This window comes from Corvus brachyrhynchos, unplaced genomic scaffold (assembly GCF_000691975.1).
Source record: "Corvus brachyrhynchos isolate BGI_N302 unplaced genomic scaffold, ASM69197v1 scaffold331, whole genome shotgun sequence".
In the NCBI taxonomy this organism is placed as follows: Eukaryota; Metazoa; Chordata; class Aves; order Passeriformes; family Corvidae; genus Corvus; species Corvus brachyrhynchos.
This window is the reverse complement of record NW_008237229.1, coordinates 907,987-922,349: the sequence shown is the minus strand read 5'-3', so window position 1 is coordinate 922,349 and position 14,363 is coordinate 907,987. Positions and strand designations below refer to the sequence as shown.

At 41.7% G+C, this 14,363-nt stretch overlaps 1 protein-coding gene across 6 annotated transcripts in view; it reads left to right on the top strand.

The window, feature by feature from the left end:
• Positions 1-5,799, top strand: part of PIEZO2 (piezo type mechanosensitive ion channel component 2) — a 244,170-nt gene extending 238,371 nt beyond the window's left edge. For all 6 annotated transcript variants that reach the window (XM_017729452.1, XM_017729451.1, XM_017729450.1 and 3 more), the window contains 3 exons: positions 977-1,056; positions 2,382-2,562; positions 3,444-5,799. In XM_017729452.1, coding sequence (XP_017584941.1) covers positions 977-1,056; positions 2,382-2,562; positions 3,444-3,696 — 514 coding nt within the window. In that variant the 3' untranslated portion in view covers positions 3,697-5,799. The remainder of the gene's footprint in view (positions 1-976; positions 1,057-2,381; positions 2,563-3,443) is intronic.
• Positions 5,800-14,363: the final 8,564 nt, after the last annotated feature.

The following is a 14,363-nucleotide window of genomic DNA, read 5'->3' as shown; positions in this document are numbered from 1 at the left end:
GGCCACAGAGGGTAGATTTTTCTCATTTGTGGTTAGAAGTAATTCATTCATAATTCTCTCTTTGCAGGAGGCAGGCAGTAACATAGAAGATACCGCTGCATTTGCCTGTCCTGCAGTAATTTTGTACATTTAAGGTTTTTTACTTGGTCATAAAGGAAAACTGGTTGTGACAGCTATTAGCCATTCAGATACTTCAGCAGGGAGCTTTCTGCCACCATCTCTGCTGGGACAATTTAGTTGCTGAGCTCTAACTTTTTCTTGGACCTGCTGGAGTGATCAGAAGGGATTTTCAATTGGCTACCCTTGTTCTTCCTCAACGTGGTGCATGCAATGTAGCCAAGTGTCACAGGACTTCTCTGAGAGCTCCTCTTTCCTGGAATTTTTGTCATTTGAGGAAAATGTTGAGGCTGTGTCTCTGCTTTTAATTAAATGTGTCTCCCTCTAGATACTGGTAATTTATTCCCACTTAAGATGATTTGATTTTGAGTACAATGGATGAACTTTTACAAACATCTTTCTTTCTAAGTTTGAAATCTCCCTAAAAACTGTGAAAATATTTCGTTATTATCGAAACACCTTGCAATTCTGAAGTCATAGCTGTGCTCACCACATTTTTCTAGCTTGTTTACTACTGGTGATGTGCTGCCCTTATTTATGACTCTATAGCTGACTATAAAAGCAGCTTTTTTAAAAAGGGGAACAAAATATAAAGTCTACATTCCATGCAAACACACATGCCATAGGTATGTGGAATTCATGGTGTGTGAGTGGTGACATTATGGATGGAACTCTCTGCTGAAGTTCTGACAAAATGTAGCTGAAAACTCCAGCTAACTTTCAGATGTGACATCTGCGCACTATGAAGTCATAACTTAAGCCAGGAATGGCTGTGAATTGTGCATAGCACTGTTAGGTATTTCTAAATTATTTTAGAGGTGAAAAAATATGAAATATTTGATATCTCATTTTTTTCCAGAACATTAGAGGAAGTGTACCCGTACTACATCAAGGCTCCTAGTGATTCTCTGGCAAAACCCATAAAGCAGCTATTGAGAGGTATGTCTCCAGACCATGGGGAACAGAGTATGGTTTAAAGAAGTGCAAGGCAGCACTCACATTTGTACACTCACAGCTGTTATGGGGCACCTCAGTCTGAAATGCACTTAAAATGGTTTCTACTTGGTGTCTGCAAGCTTGAGGAGAGATAAGGTAATATAGTATAAGGCAGAAAATGCGTCTGCATGTATTTTAGCTTTGGATTTAACAGTAAGAGCTCTAAGGATGAAGTCTGCCTTCTTTCCTTCAAGTCTGCTTTAGGAACTGTTTTCTTTTGTTTTATGTGTAAGTGATCTCAAGTTTTACTTCTCTACATCTCCCTGCTACCTTACTGTGAACAGTCAGAAGTGTTGCATGTCTGCAAATAAGCTCCTCAGCTTAAATAATGACACTGCATTGGTTTTTTTTTTAAGCTATTCCTTCCTTATTGGCTACAAAGAATCCACTTTAGATAAATCATTGAATTTCAGAGTGCTGTCAGCCAGTCAGAATCCATACAAGTACTCACGGACCTACAGAATAGGTGCACCCATGCACATACACACATGTGAAAAACCTGTTGGGTTGGAAGAGTAGGAACAAGTCTTTATCTAAGAGCAATTTTCTCAACAGAGGCTAAATTTGGAGCTTGAGTGTAATAGTAATAGTGCTACATAGTATGTTCCTGTCAAGGTTCAGTGATTAGATTCTTTGGGAAAAACAATTCTTGAGGCTGAGCCCAGCTCTGTGAGTAGCAATAAGTTATGAGTGCTTCACTGTCATTGGTCAGGTTCCTAATTTGAGATTCTTCAGAAGGGCTTTAATGTGTACACTGCTTATGTACACTCAGGAGGACCAGAGTTCATCTCCTGTCTGTTTGATCAGTATACGTACAATAGCATAGCATCCTTTTTTTGAGAGAGAATAATATCTTTTATCTCAGACATAAATGGTTTATGGTGATAGTTTCACTTTGAGATACAGAAGCTGACTGCTATCCTTCCAGGTTAAATGTGTTTCTCTAGGCCTGAAATGCAGGTGTGATGAATGCTATTGATATTTTGGCGTAAAAATACCAAAAATATTTGACAGTTGTACAGAAGAGAATGTAGGTGAAATGAAATATTTTATTTATTTAGTGCAGATTCAGATGAGATTTACAGATAAAAAAACACAGAAGTCAGGATTTTATACTTTTGTATACAGAAATAATGCAAAATGGAGTCTAGAAAAATTTTGCTTCTGCATTGCTCAGTCATTTTATAATGCTGAAGTTTGAAATATCTGTCTCAGTTTGATTTTTGCAATTCTCGGTGTATATATATTAATGCTTCTTTTTTCAATAGACTGCAAGTGGGAAAATATTACAGTTTCCCTTGTCAAAAATGGATCTGAAGAGGGAGCTCGTGAGTGGTGGGTTTTGAATCAGCTTGGAAAAAGACAAAAAACGTCTCAGGAGAGTCTTGAACTCTTCATATTCAGTGATAAAGTCAGTCCACCGAGCCTTGGATTCTTGGCTGGTTATGGGTAAGGAGAAGTCTTTACATAAAATTAAATAAAGTACATAAGATAGAAGTAGAGATGACTTTATTTGCTTTATTTTTGGGGGGGGGGGCTATTTCTTTTTTGTTGTTGTAGTGTTTGAAAGTTGCAACATTTTGAAAAGGGGTTTTGTGAGATTTTCAAATTCATGTCAACATTATCTATAGAAGGGTTAATAGTTGCAAGGTTAGTATTACCCCTGCTAACTGCTTTCTGGTGGGAATAAAAACAGAAGCACCCTTCACACCAATTTCCTATTGAAGTGAAATAATGCAAAATATGTTAGTTTAGCTGCAGGTCAAGTTCTGCCCAAACTCTGCCTGGTTTTAGTGCCCTTCCCAATCTCATAGCCAGGACCCTGGTTGTGAAATAATTATGAAATACATCTGCACAGACAGAGGAAGGCAGGACACTAAGCATTCCCAGGAGATACACCCTTCAGGTAGGATTTTGGAGAAGTCCCTATAGAAGGATTATCAGTGGGTAAATGTTAGTTTGTCACCAGTTACATATACTTCAGTAAAAAATATTATATATGAAACCTGACAGATTATTTGCCTTTAGCAGCCAGCTGCTGTCATATTTCCAATTGTGACATGCCAGCTGTAGCAGGCAGGATGTGAACCATCAGCAACTGGGGTTAAACAATTTAATCAGCAGCCTCAGCTGTTTATGATTCCAGATTTGTGTGGTGTTCGAAGAGATCTTCTTTTCTTTCATCCTGCAGCACAGCAGAAACAAGATCCTAATTAGAAGTTAATGTTCACCCAGCTGACAGACTACAGTTAGCCATGTAGATGAGCTTCCTCACACTTGGCTGCCCTTTTACAAGGCACGATTCGAATTCTTCCTTTCTTTCTTTTCAGCATCATGGGACTATATGCCTCAGTTGTCCTGGTGATAGGGAAGTTCGTCCGTGAATTTTTCAGTGGGATCTCTCACTCCATCATGTTTGAGGAGCTACCCAATGTAGACCGAATCCTGAAGCTGTGTACTGACATTTTCCTAGTGCGAGAGACAGGAGAACTGGAACTAGAAGAAGACCTGTACGCCAAGCTAATATTCCTGTATCGCTCACCAGAGACCATGATCAAGTGGACTAGGGAAAAAACTAATTGATTTCTTTGGTGTCACACTGCAAAACAAGTTGGTTCAATCTGAATTTTAAAGGAAAAAGAAAAAAAGCACAATATTCTCTTAAGAGCTAAGCCTTTTATAGTTGGGTAGCAATGATTTTTCACTGAAGGAATCCTGGAAGCTACGGCCTTAGGAATCCATGCTGCCTTTCAAATTAAGCATCAACAGTGAAGAAGGTTGAATGATTTGTTGTTTTTAATGTGCCACTCCTCTACAATCTGGGGACTGCTTTGTAATTTAATCAGCAAAAAGTTTGCATCTTTGGCTAATTTAATTTTCCAGATGACCATTACAACTTAGAGAGAAATGAAAGGAGTGAACCCACAGATGACTCCAGTGTACCTTCTTAATCCTTTCTGGAGCCACACAGTTTGGATTGTGCAATATGCTGTTGTACATCACTGACTTTCAAGCTACAGTAATGGGACGCTGACGAGCCTTCAGGACACCCAACACCCAGCACCACAGTGGGAACTGAAGACATTCTAGCCATACCCATTTGTAGAAAAGCAGAGGTTTTGATGTACAAAAGACACTGTGGACAAGCCTCTGTCAACAAAAAGAAAACAAGTAACAATCTCTTGAAATGCCTTATTTTATTTGTACAGTCACAGGAGACATTTCCACCAAACATCAATGACTTTTCTCAGGAAAAAGAAAAAGCAACTGAAACTTGACACTTCGTCAAGATTAACTAATGGCTAGAATAATTATGGTGAATCACGGGGTGTTCTGCTGGGCCATTCTCTTCAGAATTACTGCTTTCCATTGGATGAGAAAAGAAAGTGAATTCAATGACCTAATGAGCTACTTCATTTCTTATAACCCTTTGAAGACTGAGTAGTGTGTGCTTCTCTCTGCTCCCCATGACATGCTTTCTCCCATTTCAATGATTTAAGGCAACTGTTGTTTTGCTGTTAGCTGATATTTTTCTTCCAGTGTTTCAGGTATACGAAAATGTTTACATATTCCAAGTCACATTTTTACATCTGAGACGGGTTTTTTTTTAAGTTCCCAAATATAGACATACATGTGAGCTTGAAAAATGCCCTTTTATTTTTAATTGCTATTATTAGTGAAACAAACGGCTCATTAGAGAACATTGCAGCATGAAAATTTACAATTGCAATGTAGATTTCTTTCCATGTTAAAAAAAAAAAAAAAAACTGAGAAAAAAAATCATTGAGTGGGTAGGGTATATTAAAAGGATATACTTGTAGTTTTGATTCAGTAATGACTTAAAATAAAGCACATGTTGCAAAGTCATTTTAGAAGTATTTTTTCCTCTGCCTTTTTACATGAAATGGGAAAAGTTTGACATTCTTCTAATTCTGTGACAAATAAATCTCTTTCTTGTAGTTAGCTGCTATTTATTATATGAATGATTAGTTAATCACCAGAAAGAAACTAACATAATTTGCTGGCACATTTTACTGCAGAACTTCATAAAACAGCACAACTAAATGAAGTTGAAACATACTCTGCTGAGTGCTTCCATGACAAATGCTGTCACATCCATTCTATACTGTGAAAACTAACATTTTGAGCACCTTGACGTGCGCAAAATAAAAATGGCTTCGTGATATTGTAACAATAAAATAATTTGGTGACTGGAACTCACTGGAAGACAACCTGATTTCCTCTGAAGTATAATAAAAAGGTGGCTGCTCATACAGCCAGGCAGCATTCCCCCTGGAAAGTTTTTCTCCATTTCTTCCATAGGTCCTGTGAATGAAAATTGAAATATACCAGGCAGCCCTGACACAGCACTCGGGGATGCTTAAATGTCCTTTATAGTTAGATGGATCCTCACCTGGGTGTTCAGTGATTTTAAGGAGACTAACACTGGAAGGAGAAGTGTGAAGGATGGTGTGTTTCTAAAGGTACCAGCCAGCAGAACCATGCTGGCCACAGTTGGTCCCAGCTCCCTTCCTGGTTCCTTATCTTTAACAGGCACTTCCTTTCTGGTGAGAAAAATCTGTCTTCAGAATGAGCTGTACAGTTATTTGGGCTTTGCATAAATGTGCTGCTCTTTCTTTCATGGATTGATCAAACTTTGAAAATAAAAGGATTCTTCTGTTGGTTTTTTTTTATTTATTTATTTTTAAAACAGCCTATAGTCAAATCACTGATCTGGACTTGGTAGCTACCTGCAACAGGTGAGAAGTGTACCAGACTGTCCTTTGAGTCCAGCTGTCCAGATAAAGTTGAACTGGCAGCCAGCTTCCAGGGGCATTCTAAATGGCCAGTACTGGGGCCAGTACCATCTAATATCTTCACTGACATCCTGGAGGACACGACAGAGTGCACTTTCAGCAAGTGGGTGGGCTTCACCCAACCTGGGTCTGGGGGGAGGTTGTGATAATGCAAGTGCGTCAGCTGCTTTCCTGGGGCATGGCCTGGGCAGTTGCTACAGTGGGGGCAGGACTTCCTTGAAAGGCAGATCTCAGGATGCCGGAGAAATTATCTGCTGGGTACTTCATGAACTAAGGCAAATGCAGCAAAGTCCTGCCTCTGAGGCAGACTAACCCTTACAGCAATTCAAACTATGTAGATGGGTTGGGAACAGCTTTAGAATAAAAAGAGCCAAGACCAGGGGTGGGAATTGCAGTGTGCCCTTGAGGCAAAGGAAACCAACAGCACACTGAGCTGTACTTACAGGATCACAGCTGAAAGTCATGGCAATTTATTAGTCCCCTCTGTTCAGCACTTGTGAGACCGCATCTGGAGAACTGCATGCAGCTTTGAGGGCTCCAGTGCAAGAAAGATACTGACATGCTGGACTTAGAGGGCAGCTGAGAACACAACATGTGAGGAGAGGCTGCAGGAGATGGGCTTGTTCAGCCTTAAAACAGAGAAGTCCCATGGAAGAGCTTATTGGTGTCTACAGCTGCCTGATGGTGAGGTACAGAAAAGGTGGAGCCAATCTCTGCAGAGATGCATGATAGATCTGATTAAATAGAAGGACAATTATTTTTACCATAAGGGAGTCAAACACTGGAGCAAGTGCCCAGAGAAGCTGTGAGATCCTCAGCCTTCAAGGTTTCCAAAACTTGGCTGAGCAAGCCCTGAGCAACCTGTTGAAAGTGGCCGTACTTTGGATTGTAGGTTTGATCTGAAGCCTCCTGATGTTCCTTGCAACCTGAATTACATCACGATTTTAAGATTCTGACAGAGATGAAAAGTAACCTGCTGGTGTGCTTTCCCAGTCTGTGGATGCATTCACTCTCTTGTTCTGCCTATCAGTAGTTCAGACATAACTCCATAAAGCAGGAGGAGAAGCAGATTTCAGCTGCAGTTTGTTTTCCTTGGCTCTATTTAGAAACCTGCTTGTGCTTACGCAGGCAGTGGTTTGTAAGTCAGAGCAAGGACAAGTGCTTTGACAACACACCCAGCTGTACCACCAGGCATCCCAGAATTCTCACTTGCCTGTGTGACAAGGCAAAATGTTCAGTTTGCACTGTTTGTGTAATCAAAGCTTTCACAGTTTTCCCTGATTTGGTAAACTGGCTAATCCCTGGGTAATTAATATAAACAGATAAATAACTAGATAAAACTGCTGCTGCTCTGCCTGGCACCATGTGATATTTAAACAGGGTTTCTACTCTGGGTGCATATGGACTATTTTAGATCAGGTTTTGTTGCTTCCTTCTTGAGAGGAAGGAAACCAGAGGAAATCTAATGCTTTATTAAAAGCTTGGGGAAAGCAAGAGAAAAGCAAACTGTGAGCGTGCAACAGGAAAGGCGAATTCCCTGTTTAGTGGCCAAGGGAGCAGCACCTACAAGTGCAGTACCACCCTGACCCACTGTACTGAAGGGCTACAGGTTTTTTTAGGTTACATTAAGAGTTAAGGTGGACACTTAGGACAGCAGAAAAAGAGCTGAAGAAGAAATAAGTATTCAGAATCATTCAGTGAGACTCCTGTGATTGAAGGAACTCCTTCAATCCTGTTTCAAATTGATGAAGTTCATGGTATGAGAAATCATTCACACCATAGCTTCAAGATTTGTCTGAGGAATGTGCTGCACAAGTAGAACGCCATGCAAGGGACCACCAAACATCTCTCCCTGCCTCTCCTGGCCTGACAGGCACCTCCCAAGGCCAGTTCCACTGACTGCTATTTAGAACTGTTATTAAAGCAGAAATCTAATGAAAACAATCTTCTGCTATGGAAAAAACTAGTTGGAGAATGACTGATGATGAGGGGAACTGCAGACTTTCTCAAGTAACAGGGGGAATATTCATGTATGAAGGAAACTATCTTTGTCCCTCCTCCATATGCAGAGATTACTGATATACTTAACAAAATGCATGAAATGGAAATACTAACCCTGTCCCAGCCCAGGCTCTGGACTCACCAGATCATAAGGCCAAACCAGAATTCATTGCCTAGAGGGATACACATCACACACAGAGCTCAGATGTATTGTGATCTCTTCCTGCCTCTCCTCACTAGCAAGATCACACACAATCCTTTCATTTCCTTGGTGTGGGGTCCACAAATGAATGTATGAGGATCCCCTCCTCGTGTGAAGTTCTCAGTGCTGTGGTTCCAACCCAAACCCCCTTCAAAGGCTTTCATGAGGTGGTATCATTTTTCAGAGGGAATCTGGTCTTACTGTGAGGAATCTGACACCTCCATAGGGCCTGAGGCAGCCCAGCTGTGCTGGATGTGCTGCATCACTGGACACTAGCTAATGCCTCCTATGCAACTTTAGCATCTTGCCTTGCACATTCAAGTACATCAAACACACACATGCATGGACAGTGTGCATCTGTGCATGTCTGAGGTGTGTGTCTCTCTCTCTGTTTTTCAAGAGCACAATTTTGCTGTATTAGCTCTCATTAATATTTCAAGCTGCTGCCTTCTGCAGCTCGTGCTGGGGCGGAAGAGGGAGCTGCCAGCAGACACAGACATGACCGTCAGACTCCTGTAGCAAACATTCAGGGAAAGCACATTTTTAATGTTGTGGCAGAAAGGGTGAGGTAATGCAGTTAAAATATTTATGAACCCTTTCAGCTGACATCTCTAAATACCTTGTAAAGTCTAAACTTTGGAGGTCAAGGCAGTGTATTAACTAGATATTCATCCAGCTATAACATTTTCCCTGTTTTAAACAATGCTGGGGACAGGAGGGAGGGAGGGATGGGTGGATCAGAGAGAGAAAAGAGAAGCCAGTTGTAAAGTTCATTGCATATCAAAAGGAAACACATGGAAAGTTTGGACAAAAATTGGACGGTACCTTTCTTCTTTTCACAGAAAGCCTTCTAAAGTTCTCTTTTAAAGGTTCAAAATAGTCTTCCTCAAAAAGTGTCACAAAATAAGGATGAACTCCAAAACCTCCAAGCTTGATACAACACCATGTAACCTGGGCTGCAAAAAGGCAAGTAGGATCTGCAAAAGATCCCGCTTGGTTTTATTCCTATTCCACGGCTCACCATCAGTTGAGCAGAAACATAGTGCTTACAGATGGTGGCTTTAGAGATGAGCAGCAGATTGTGGTCTTGTTATTCAAAGAGGAAGGAAAAAAAATAGGTAAAGGAGCAAATAGTTAGATGAGAAAAAAACGTTAAGAAATGCTTCTATTTACCAATTGCTCAGATGGACAAATAGGTGAAGTGTAGCACTTAAAATTGTTACAATGAGGCCCCTAGAGGTCAAAAATCGTCATTTTTGCATGGTTTGACTCTGCTTGCTCTCTTCCTCATGCCTACATGACCAACATGACTTTTACAGCTGGGCTCCATCCCTTGTTATCAAATCTCACATGTGCCACATCACAGATCCCCTTCCCTATCCCCTAAAAATCTGCACAAGTTCACAGCTGCCAGGGCTCTGATGTAGAGATCCCAATGCCAGCCAGCCCTGCCTCCTCCCTAGTACTTCCAGCTCAAGTCCAGCCTCAAGCTCTCTCTTGCCCAGGCAAGCTCCAACTCCTGCACCAGCATAAGGCAGCGGGAGACACCAAAGGTTGGCCTTTGAAATGGCACAGTTGTACTCCCACCCAAATAAAAGGCACAATGAAAGAACTGAGGAAATCTGGCAGAGCTGAAAGTCCATCATTGCGAAACAAAACGACTGAAGGTTATTTGTGTGAGCAAGGAGACAAAATGCCTTTTCAGATGGCTTTTTGAATCATCCTTTTTTACCTACTGATGTTTATCTATCTGAGCTGTTTCTTTTACAGTACTCAGCCCATCTGGTAATTAGCTCATGATGTATGGATTCAAAACATATCCTTAGTACTTTGTTGATGAAGTAATATTTCTCCTGTTTGTTTTGCTTAGACAAGGCTCCACAGCCATTCCACCAGGTCTGTGGGATTTCTGTAGCTACTTCATCTACTTTCAGCTAAAAATATTTTTTTTTTTAAATTGTTGGTGGCCTTGCTTGTGGTCCAAAGGAGAGGAAAGGCACTGGTCTCCACTAGGGTTTCTGACAGACTCTGAGTCTGCTGTGCTGGAGCAGGTGAATGTATTTCTCATCTCCCTTGGTCCAACATCCCTTTCTTTTTCAGCTGACCAAGCAGAGATTCAGATGGCCATGGGTCTTCTTCAAAATACATCCAGGGAGGTGCTCTCTATGCTGAACACTTCTCAAGGTCTCCTGGGCAGAGGCTGGAGTCACCAACCAAAGTGGCCAGCCCCAAAGAGAGAGTGCCACCTTCCACTGAACTCTGTAGGAAATACCTCTGAACCAAATGTCCTGGCTGCAGCCTGGGGAGACCAATTTCAACACCTTCAGTCTAAGGTAAGAGTCCCTTTTTCCTGTGGCCAGGCTTGCTGATACACACGCACTGAGGTCAAGATCCTTGACATGAAGTAAAGAGCAAGGCATACAGAGCAGTGAAAAGGGCATCTTCCCAGCCAGCAGCCTCTGAGGGATACAGTGGAGCATTTCCCTGCAGCTCAGCACATCTCACTGAGGTTTCCTCCACTTGCAGCTACAAGAATGTGAACTACACAGGAATAGGGATGTAGGCTTTGGGGAAGCAGACTGTCAACCAACTGAAAAGGAGCAAACCTATCCTAGGGCTCAGTGACTCAGGTAAGAGCTTTTCTGCCTTGCAGGTCAGGAGCAGAATAAGTGCAATGAATCAGACAGAGGAATTAACTTCTCTAAAAGGGATCTGTAGAAGATGTACCCAATTTTGAAGTTTTTCCTTATTAGTCATGCACTGGCTCCCACCAGAACTATTCAAAATGTAAATAGTTGTGAGCCTTCATTTACTACAACTCTTCATCTTGCAGTATTAGTGAGGGTCACACAGGCAAGAGAAGACAATAATTCTTGCTTTTGGGGCTGCAGTTCAACATGGTATCTGGAAGATAAAAGGAAAACACACACATACACATATATATTCTGATGGTCACTTGTTGAAGAGAAGCTTTAGTCATCTGGCAGCAGCACAGAACAATGATTTAATACTTCGTTTCATGCTTCCTATATGGTTGAGGGCAAACAAGAACATGCATGAAGAAGATCATGCAATACCCTGAACTGGGGCATCTCTCTCCACTGACCATGCAAGGGGCTGAAGTATTAAACAAGGGACCTAAAGGACAGACCTAAAGCTGTTCATGTGAATATATCCACCCAAATACAGTCCTCAGCCCTGCTAGTTTTAGACATCTGGTGCAGTTTTCCATTACATTCTCATTGTCCAACTTAAAGGTAAACACACAGCGATGTGCGATTTCACTCATCTCAAATCACATTGGCACTATTTCTGGAGTACTATGGCAACAGGTAATATGGAAAAATGATGCAAGGGCCATCAAACATGAGGGATTGTTAAAGAAAAACCACCAGTTTTAATTCTGAGGAAAAAAATCAAATGCAACCAGTGGTGTTTACAGAAATGTGTTTTCTGTTTCACCTGGCAACACTTACTTCCAAAACCATTCTTCCTTCACTATTACAAATTCATCTGGAAGGTCCACAAAGCAGAGAGGTTAGCCAGTTCTCAGTGCACTGCATCTTACTGCTGACTAGGAACTGAACTTTTTTTTTTCCCCTCATCAGCTTTCCCAACCTGTACTTAAGAAACCTATCAGGATGGATCAAAATAGATCAAGGACTGTTGTTCCTAATCAACAGCACGATTTGGCTGCACTTCACCAAGATTCAGACACTGTGACTCAGCCTGAGCCAACACTCTAGTTTATGACTTTAAAAAACCTGCTCCCCATAGTTGAATTTAATCTACAGATGAAATCCACCCTTTTTGGGCTGTAAAATCCCCAACTCACATAAGCCCCACAAAAATGAGGCAGCAGTAAAGAGGAAATTAGAGGAGCAAGAGCTTTAGAGAGGGTGAATTGGGATGACTATTAGAGGTGACAAAAGCAGCTGCACCTACACATAGCTGACAAGGACTCTACACTGCACCTGTCCCTTTTTAACCCTACAGATGCCGTGGAGGGAAGGGTGGTGTACAGCTTTGCTGTGGTGGCAGCATCACTGACACAAAGGCTCCAACACTGATGGAAGGCACACCTCTGTCCAGGTGCACCTGACTTTCACAAAGGCAAACACTACCAGATTCAGGCCTTTATGCCATTTAAAAAGCCATCCATACATGCTTATGTTGTTAACATAACAATTAAAACATTTGCTTACAGGTGTTTATAGCCTTGTTCAATTTATACATATAACAGAATAGTCAGATTGAGAAATTAGACTTGCAGAAGTCAAAAAGTACTAAGTCCGAAGTACGGATTCCCAAAACTGTAACTTGTATTCTATTTTCAAATAAAACGAGAAGAGAATTGGTTTGGATGTCAAGAGCAGTACAATTCAAGTTTTCATCTTTTTTTTTTAAGTAAACTCTTTCAACCAGTGGAATAGGAACTGAACTCTGAACCATGGTGCAAGCATCTGATTATTTCTGTTTCTGGAAAGTACTCCTTTACCTTCATCCTCTCTCACAAACAGTTACTAGTCAGCAAACAAGAGGAGCAGAGTTCCCAGTATCTGCTGCACAAGCCCATGCCCTCTCCACAGGACCACCTCCTGCAGCTGCAGAGAAAGTTTAAAAAAAGGATCAAAACCCGCACTGAGCTGTTGTAGCCCACGAGTAAACCATTTCTGCGGGTACACTATTAAACACCTGGCCCTCCATCATGCACACCTCCTGAAAAACATCCACTCCAGGGAAAAAAACCTCTCTAGAGAAAGGATGACTATGAGACACAACTATACTGCATTTACTAAGAACATTTTATAAAGCATAAAATCTGACTCCTTGCAGCAGTGATCACTAACACGAGTGTGCTAGTTTGAAAACAAACCAGTGAGAGGCACTAAGTCAGAATAACAATTTAATGGAAATTAAAGAAAAGGGGAAAAAAAAAGATAAAAGAAAACACTGTCAAACTGACAGAGTCAAGGTACAACCTGACACCCTGTTAGGCAGGGTGGTGGTAGCAGTCTGGTAGAAATGGTGGCTGCAGTCTTCTGAAGCAGTGATCCTGTAGTAAAACAGTCTGCTCTTCCTCAGGAAGTCCAATGGTGGCTGTGTAGCTCCTGTCCTCTGGAAATCCAGTGGGAAGCCGGTGTCTCTGGTGTTCAGCCTCAGATTATATCCACGATGGGATGCTTGGTTCCTCCCTCTGGGTGGAGCATCTCACAATGGGGTAACGAGTCATGAGGCCAAGTGTTGATTAGGCTCATTAACAGAAGATAGTCCGGAGGGAGTTATCTCTGAGTCAGGCGGCAGGACAATGATGGGCAATTAACAGAAAGATAGTCTGGGGGGAGGAGGCAAGTAAACACTGCCCCACCTGATTTCAACGGCTGATGGGGATGGTAATAGAATACACTGCAACCCAGGACACACGAGTTTCCAGACTTTTACTATCAAGATTAAGCCCCATTCAATTCCAAGCCATAGGAAATGTTTACGCTGATCAACCTAAAGGTCTAAAACAGGAGGCATCACACTTTCCCCATTACACCCTTCCTCCCACAAGCTCTCTTTCCACTTCTGGCATTCTCCAGGCTCCTCACTGGGGTACAGCTTGTGGGGCAAACCTGTATTTGATACAACCTGTGGAGGAAACCTACCTTTAATGCTGTTTCCTAATCCCAGATCTAGTCTCTGGAAGCAATGTAAAACATTAAACAGTGTTAGGAAACAAGTAAGGATAGGCAGAGAGACTTGGGGTGGTTAAAAGGGAGTTCCTATCTTCAACTGCCTAGTAAGTGGCTTTAGAGAGGATGGAACCAGACCCTTCTCCAAGGTGCACTGTGATGGAACAAGAGGCAGCAGACACAAGTCCCAGTACAGATTCCCATTAGATAAGAGAAATAATTTTTTAACTACAAGGGATAAAGACACTTGGAGGATCTCTGTCCTTAGAGACATTCAAGTTCAGCACCTTGCTGCAAAACTTTTACTGAACTTCCCTCTCCTTGACCGCATCAGACTGTTTTTAAGACTTCTGCAATACACTATCACCATCTCCTGGGGAAGTGTTATTTCTTCAGACTTGACTCTCCCATGGAGAGTGCTGGTTGCATTTAGGATGTAGCTATTACTTCTTCAAGCCATCCATGTGCTTATGACAGCTGATAAAATTTCCGAGGGTGGTTTTGAAAAGGAGTTACAGTTCTGTCAAAAACAACGTTGGGGTGAAACTTAAT